The 7,782-nt window shown below is 41.2% G+C and overlaps 2 protein-coding genes across 2 annotated transcripts; both read left to right on the top strand.

Moving 5' to 3' along the window:
• Window positions 1-1,998: 1,998 nt before the first annotated feature.
• On the top strand, window positions 1,999-3,864 carry LOC116211058 (dormancy-associated protein homolog 4). Its single transcript, XM_031545252.1, has 3 exons — window positions 1,999-2,496; window positions 2,856-2,955; window positions 3,428-3,864. Exons 1-3 carry the CDS (start codon window positions 2,223-2,225, stop codon window positions 3,453-3,455), a joined length of 402 nt encoding a protein of 133 aa, XP_031401112.1. The 5' UTR covers window positions 1,999-2,222; the 3' UTR covers window positions 3,456-3,864.
• Window positions 3,865-5,094: 1,230 nt separating this feature from the next.
• LOC116211057 (trihelix transcription factor ASIL1) lies at window positions 5,095-6,970 on the top strand. Its single transcript, XM_031545250.1, has 2 exons — window positions 5,095-5,497; window positions 5,602-6,970. The coding sequence occupies exon 2, from the start codon at window positions 5,622-5,624 to the stop codon at window positions 6,669-6,671; it is 1,050 nt and encodes a 349-aa protein (XP_031401110.1). The 5' UTR covers window positions 5,095-5,497; window positions 5,602-5,621; the 3' UTR covers window positions 6,672-6,970.
• The last annotated feature ends 812 nt before the right edge of the window (window positions 6,971-7,782 follow it).

Below are 7,782 nucleotides of genomic sequence, written 5' to 3'. Positions count from 1 at the left end.
AGCTACGCTCGGCCAGTGGTCGGCAGGAGTGCGTGGGAGAGGATGCAAGATCCCTATCACGTGACTCGGATGTGGGGCCCAATCCAACCAGTTTGGTAACCTTTGGTTGAATCTCTCTCTCTAGTTACGATCTTATCCAATGGCGTGCTAATACAAATTCATCCAAGTAGGACCCACCTGTCCCTCGGACTCACCATCTTGACCAAGTCAACGCATTCCCACTTTTATGGCTTGATTGTTGATGATGATGATTGAGCTCAAAATGTCAATATACCTCTCGTGAATAATAAATTGATGACTTTGCAATAAATGAGTAGATGAGATCATATACATTGACCAATAGGGTCGTGGACTTTACCTCGAATACTGGCACATGTAACAGTTCTTCTTTACCTTCTCCCAGTTATCTCCTCGCAGCTTTCGCAACAGTGTAACTCTTTTTATCTTTTACTGCAATAATGAAAAATATGCCACTAACGATATGGTAATTACATGGATCATAATTTGAGAATTGCATGTTTAAATTTTTCTTATTTATGAGAAATCGCTTATTTCCAACCAAACTAATTATAGCTGACATTGTTTACGTATATGTTTAGATATTTTGTCAATATGTTATCATATATAAGAAACTAATTTATTTCCTGTTTAGTTGTCATATCAGACTTCACATCATTTACAATTTTTTAAAATTAAATAATAGCCCCCAATTTTTTTATTTTTAAAAACAATGCCCCATCCTTTTACTGTTCGTTGTCTTCCGTCATCCCCAGCTTCCTCTTCTCTTCTCATCTTTAGCCCTTATCGTCTTCACTTATTCCCTCTCATCATCAAGACCACTCTCCCTTCCGCCAAGGACGTTACCTCCATCGTCGACTTCATCATCTCTCAACTCGATTACCTAAACCGTAAAGTGGAGGACAACATCTCGATCCTCCTCAAATCCCTCAATTGCCCGGCTTCCTCACCATCCTCCACTGGCTCGTGTAGATCGAGATATACGACGAGGATTTAGCTTCGAATCAGTCGTGGAGAAGCAGAGGGGGAGGGCTCGACTCGGGCTTGTTTCTCTCTCACGAGAGGGCTCGATTCGTCGTGGTCATGGGAGAAAGATGGATGGATTGAGGAAGGAAGGAGACGGGGAAGGGAAGATGGGTGGATCGAGCTGGGCGGACAGACATAGGGAAGACGAACAGCAGGAGCGAGAGGGAGTTGATTGTGGAGAGAGAGAGAGAGAGGGATGAGACATTTTTTAAAAAATAAAAAATTATGGATCGTTTTGAAATTTTCAAAAAGTTTGTAATCATACTCGACTGTGTTTTACCAAACGCCACGTAGGATTCCTTCCGGTTTAATTGGTCTTGCCATGATTTTATCTCATTTGTCCACACTCAAGAGAGAGAGAGATGCACCTTCAACCTTATCCTCCCCGTGGACCCCTTTAAGTTTAATTATTGTTTAAGCAATTTAATTTCCTACTCTTATTCAAGTTCCTGTTATTAACGTTTAAGAATATGGTTTTAAAAATGCCAGCAAACTGTGTTTGAGAATCTAAGCTTGAAGTGAGAGTTTGACTATATAGAACAAGATTCGTAATTGTCACTGAGAAAAAAAATAGTATTATAGTAACTTGTAATATAAATAGATTTAAGTAATTAATACAAAAGAGCAAGGCAAATACTTTTCTTTTACAATCGGTGAGAATGTACGAGAATATACATTCTCGATATATCTTCACCAATTCTCAATATTTTTTGGTACAAACTATTTATACCGTGATATTCGAGTGTCCAATGAAAAATTTCTTTTTTGGGATAAATACACCAACTCTCAATATATGTACTTCAAATCAATGGCTTGGAAGTAATTATCTATATTAAGCATATAGTCTTAGATAAGCCACTGCTTAAATTACACTTCAGCCCTCAGCCATCAATTCTTCAACCACTCCCTTATCCTCTCCCTCCCTGTCTTCCCTATAAAAACACAACTTCTGCATTTCTTCTCAGACTTCTTCTATCTTTGAATCACCAAAAAAAAATAAAAAATAAAAAAAATTAACAGTCTTTTGTTCTTGTTTCGCCCCTGGCCATCTCCTCGTAACAGTCGTCTTAACGACCTGCCCGCCGTGTCCGTCAGCCTCCTTAATTCGGTTGTTACGTACGAGAAAAGAGAGAGCAGAAAACACTCACGCGACAATATATAATATAAGATCAATAAGTATGGGTTTTCTCCACAAGCTCTGGGACGAAACACTCGCCGGTCCCACCCCCGACTCGGGCCTCGGCAAGCTCCGCAAGTATGACTCCTTCTCAGCCACTCAGTCTGCACCTTTGGCCCATGCCCCGGCAAATATTACACGGAGCATCACCCTCATGAAGAATAACAACAGCAGCAGCAGTAGTCCGAGATTTGTTCGCAACCTCTCCGTCGAGACCACCGGGTCAGTCCTGGAGTCTCCGGTTGGACCGAGTACACCTGGAACACCCGTGTCGCGTGAGTTCTGATCTTCAATCTCCTCTTTTTTTATTGGTTTGCCGTGAGTATTTTGTATTTGAGCTGCTCGCTTAAATATATTCATATATATGTTATAAAGTGCATAGAATTGTCTAGGTACGTAGCTAATTTTCTCAACATGATCAACGTAGAGGCCTTAATTAGGTAGCCAAAGATATACAAACGATGACAACCAATCAGCGGCAGTGTATGTACTAAATATAAATCTCGAGGATAATTTTTGTCGATTATATTTTAACGAAGATTCTTCTTGAACTGAATATAACGATACCCAGTTAGATAATATGGACTCTTTAAGTTTGCCCTGAAGAGGACGTATATATATCTTCTGGGTGCAGCGATGACGCCACCGGGAGATTTCAAAAAGTTTACGAGGAGAAAAGCTTCCACTGAACCATCGGAGTGCGCTGATCCTCGAAGTCCAACTGTTTACGACTGGTTAGTTTTGATTTTTGCATGTATTCCCTTGTGCTTCCTTAAGACTTAATATATACCGGTTTACCATGAGAACACCAATATGATCAGTCGCCGCCCACGCCGACTAATCAAACCGATTTCCAAAACCAACAAATCGCTTTCTGGGCATAGTTGATCGGGATCCATACTACATATGAGTAACACACCTCCATGAGCTGAGATCTATGTTGATATCTATGTACTATATATTGATATGCGTCATGGTCAACGACTCTTAAATCTTTGCGGTGGTCCAGTTGAAAATTCCAATATAATCAATAGTTACCGAGCAATCAAACTTATCTCCAAAGCCGGTAATTCACTTACTAGGCAAAGTCGGAATACATACTACGCATGTCATGTGACACATCTTGATAAGCTGATATCAATATTAGATATTAATTTTCGATAATATCGATATGAGAGGGGATTACGACTTTTTAGCTATTCGCAGGATTGTGATCAGTGCTTTGGATCGCTGAGGAAGCTGTGGCGAAGGAGCTTGGCGAGGAATTTTGCATGAAAGAGAAGATCGGCCATGAGACAATTTCTCTGTAAATAACGGAATCTTTGATTGGATAATTAATAATAACATATAATAGTAATATATATATGTATATATGAGGTAGTAAATCAAATAAGATTTTGAAGATGAAGAAGAAGAGGAGGAAGGGGGATCAGTGGAGGTAAACTGGCCTCAACTTTTGTATATATATATATATATATATATCTATAAATATTTATTTTTTCTCGTAACTTTTGTGGGAATTTTGTATTTTTGGTTTGATATTTTATGTAAATAATGGATTTGATGGCACTTTGGTAGCTATGTCATTCGAATCATCACTTTATATAATGATACTTAAATTCTCCACAGGGGTAGAAACTTAATTTGTTGTCAACATATGTATGCTCGATTCTTTCGAAAGAGTTCGATTCCGCCGATCATTGATCAACCAGGATCGAAGCCTACCCCGTTGAAGGTGGGACTGATCGTGGCCTGTCCATCTCCAATTATTCTTTCGGTTATGCTCTCCCATAATGCATGCAGACCTCACCTTCCAGTGACAATATTGATATTGATGGAAGTACTGAAAGCTTTAATACAATACACTGAAGGCCCAAGGCCCAATTATGTGTTCATCCCCCATTTCCCTCTCTATGTTGGTCCCACGTATAGTCTCTTTTAGTAATATTAAAAATTCCATATGGGGAAACTCTTCGCGGATCCTATTACGACAATTCGTGGGAAAAATTACCCCTAGTTTATAGTTGTTTCCTATATTCTTAGATATAGACAGATGTAATTGCAGCTAGCCTGGACTTCTGAAAATTTCTGTAGCGCGTGCGTCTATATTAGACAAATAGGGGTGTTCATGGGTTTCGTTAAATGGATTTTGACCATTCCCAAACCATAATGGAGCATTAAAGGGATTTGTCTGTTGGGTCACGGGAAGAATTTATGAATTTTTTTTATCAAAACCTTGTAGGGTTGAAAAGGATTTGGTATTTTGTCTCAAACTCGTTCCAAGTCCGATAATGTATAAAATTATTTAAATATCTCTAATTAGTTATTATATTTAGAGAATACCCTATTCTAATTTAATTAGGGCCAGACCTCTTCTCTTCTCGTTCTTAAGTTTAGTTCTAAAGAGTTGAGTTCGAGATTCATTTTCTGTTTTTCTTTTGTTGGGGTAGGAGTATCTGCTTCATTTCTTATATTATTGGTGAAACTCAATGTGATAAAACTCTTTTAAAGGGGATGTTAATTTAGTTAGTACTTTTATTCATGAAACTCATAAAATGAAAATATCTACTGCTAGTTCATCTCATTTTAAAATGGTTAAGAGTCCATTAAGGGTAAATGACGGATGCCTGATGGAAATCCGTTAACTTAATGGGAAGGGTTAAGAAATTTCTCTCTAAATTCTTAGAAGGTTTGGAGAACGATAATTTTTAAAGGGTATGGGAAGGATTCGACCGTCCCAGATCCTGCCCATGAATATCCCTAATGACGAAGATGATAGAAGGAAATTTGAAAATATTTTCACTAAGATGTTTATGTTTCTTTCCCTCCCTTTCCCTCCAATTCAAACAAAAATTAGTGTCCCATCTAATCACATGATAATCTAGTTAAAATTTTCTTTTAATAATAAACACGTGATGATACAATCAAAATTTTCTCACCAAGGCGCAGTCCGGTCCGGCACGTAACTATAAACTTCATAGATTGTTGGGTTTATAGATCTAATGGATTTCGGCTAAAGTAGACAACCGACGGAGGGGAGGTCGATAACTTCCGACCGAAACACGGTGCGGTTCGGTTCCCTTTTCCCTTCCGTCAACGAGACAGACGAAAGCAGCCGATTCCCCACCTAACATTACCAAAAGCTGACGCCGGTGACGCAGCCCCACTCCATCGGCACCGTTCATCTTACCCCTCCAGTTTCCCAGTTGCCACCACGTGTCCTCCCGCTGATTCCCGTCGCCGTCAGCCCAGCAAACCTTTCCTGTCCGCTTCTCCGTCAGGCCTTAACCCCAACGACGCTATTTTCCGTTACCTCTGAAATCATTTTCTGATATTTTCTCTCTCTTCGCTCTCTCTCACACACTTTCTCTCACTAACAGAGTCGTTTTCTGATCTCTCGATGGAAGAAGACGACGAGATCCACTCCCACCAGTCCGGATCTCCGTCCCCGCCGAGCGGTACCGCCGGGAACGGCCGGATCGCCGACGATTTCGCCGGCGCGACCTCCCCAAGCTCTCAACAACAGCCTCCGCCGCCGCAGCAGCAGCAGAGCAGCTTGACCCTCGCCCTGCCGATCCAGCAGCTACGGGCGCCTACCGCAGCTCCAGCCGGCGGGGGTGGCGGTCGGGAGGACTGCTGGAGCGAGGGATCGACGGGGGTACTGATTGGCGCGTGGGGGGAACGCTACCTGGAGCTGAACCGGGGGAACCTCAAGGAGAAGCACTGGAAGGAGGTGGCGGAGATCGTCAGCTGCGCCGGCGGAGGCGCCCGCACGAGGCCGCCGAGGACGCACGTACAGTGCAAGTACCGGATCGACACCGTCAAGAGGAAGTACAAGCAGGAGAAGGCGAAGGTCGCGGCGGGCCACGGGCCCAGCAAGTGGGCCTTCTTCGAGACCATGGACCGGATTATCGGGCCGGCCCAGGCCCACAACGCCCCCAGGACCGGTCCAAATAAAGCACGGCGGCAGCAGCCACCGGCACTGCTCGATGTGGCGCCGACGATCTCACGGCCCCCGCAGCAGCCGCTACGGGCTGGGCCCGGCTCGGACTCCGATACGGAGAGCGACAAATCGGCGGAATTTTTGAGGAAGACCACTCACCCCCAGCATCATCCGCCGCGGCTTCCGGTGGTGGCACGGACGGATCGGAAGAGGGGGTGGGAGGAAGGGGAGGGGAAGGGGGAGGGGGTGGGGGTGGGGGAGCTGACGCGGGCGATGCGGAGGTTCGTGGAGGTGTACGAGAGGGCGGAGATGGGGAAGATGAGGCAGGCGGTGGAGATGGAGAAGCAGAGGCTGAGGTTTGCCAAGGAGGCAGAGCTGGAGAGGATGCAGCTGCTGATGGCGGCGCAGGTGGAGATAACAAAGATGGGGCGGCGGCGGCGGCGTCGGCGGAGGGACGTGCATGAGAAGCGGGGCGGAGGGAGCGGGGGCGGCTGTAACCGTAATTAACTGTAGCGGTGAGGGCCAATTTTTAGTTTAGATTAAGAATTAGATAAGAGTTTGATTGGAGCGTCTGGTATGGTATGGGGTTGGGATACAAAGGATCGTATTTTGTATCGTAGACTTGTAGGCCCCACAAAAAGTGTGGGATTTGTGCGGTAATTGATTTTCAATTTTCCTTTTTATTTTTTACTATTTTCTTTGGATTACATTAAATTGTTGAAATTGTTAGTGGTTTGACTGTTTGACTGTTGGTCTATTCCGATTCCCTGTCAGAAAATTCTAATCAGACATTATCAGCTTTAGTATGCACTGCACTAAACTGAAACTCTATCCTATATTCTACATATATATATATATATATATATAACCTTTGCTTACAAGATTAATAACAAATTCCTATTTCCAATTTGAATTTGCATATTGCATGTCGGTTTTTCTTTGAATAATTAGATTTCGTCACTTGATTTAGTTTGGTTTTTGATTTTTTTTCCCGTTATGAGTGACTGAAATTTTAAAAGTGGGAGGAGTTGTTCTTCCCTGCTAAATAATTGAGGGGTATAGTTCAAAAATTAGTTTGTGGCAAAGTTCCTTAGGCCAATAGTTTAAGGATTGAATAGTTATTTTTGCTATATTTTTCTTTGTAAGTATGTATATATATATATATATTAGTCATGTAGCCCGTACAATTCACGGAATAGGATATGTGATCTATTTTTATCAATTTTATTATATACTGTTTACATTTCAAACTGCTATAATTGTAATTTACAATCAATAAAAGATCTAGTATATTATTTATATATATATATATATACACACGCCTGTTATTGAATTAGGAAAACATTCTATATTATTTTCAAAATATCTTTTAAAAATTAAAAGATATCATTCTCATATAACTTATTATAAGAATTAGGAAAATTAATAAAATTTCAATATGTTAATTTTAATATGCAATATTAAAATTTAGAAAAACTCAAAATTGTTTTTAAATTTTTAAAAATTAAAAAAAGGATGATTTATTAAATATTATATAACTAACAATATCTCATTAAAAATATTTCATTTTATCTGGATTTGATCATAAAATTCTTTCGAAATCATAAAAATAATCTTT

Source organism: Punica granatum, chromosome 6, assembly GCF_007655135.1.
Source record: "Punica granatum isolate Tunisia-2019 chromosome 6, ASM765513v2, whole genome shotgun sequence".
Lineage (NCBI taxonomy): Eukaryota > Viridiplantae > Streptophyta > Magnoliopsida > Myrtales > Lythraceae > Punica > Punica granatum.
Note: the sequence above shows the minus strand (reverse complement) of the source record. Positions and strands in the feature narration are given on the sequence as shown.

What these genes read in the sequence shown, in the direction of transcription:
- LOC116211057 (XM_031545250.1), top strand. Translation starts at nt 5,622, where the DNA reads ATGGAAGAAGACGACGAGATCCACTCCCACCAGTCCGGATCTCCGTCC.
- LOC116211058 (XM_031545252.1), top strand. Translation starts at nt 2,223, where the DNA reads ATGGGTTTTCTCCACAAGCTCTGGGACGAAACACTCGCCGGTCCCACC. An exon ending in ACCTGGAACACCCGTGTCGC is followed by an intron (nt 2,497 to 2,855) that starts GTGAGTTCTGAT and finishes TTCTGGGTGCAG; the next exon opens with CGATGACGCCACCGGGAGAT. An exon ending in AGTCCAACTGTTTACGACTG is followed by an intron (nt 2,956 to 3,427) that starts GTTAGTTTTGAT and finishes AGCTATTCGCAG; the next exon opens with GATTGTGATCAGTGCTTTGG.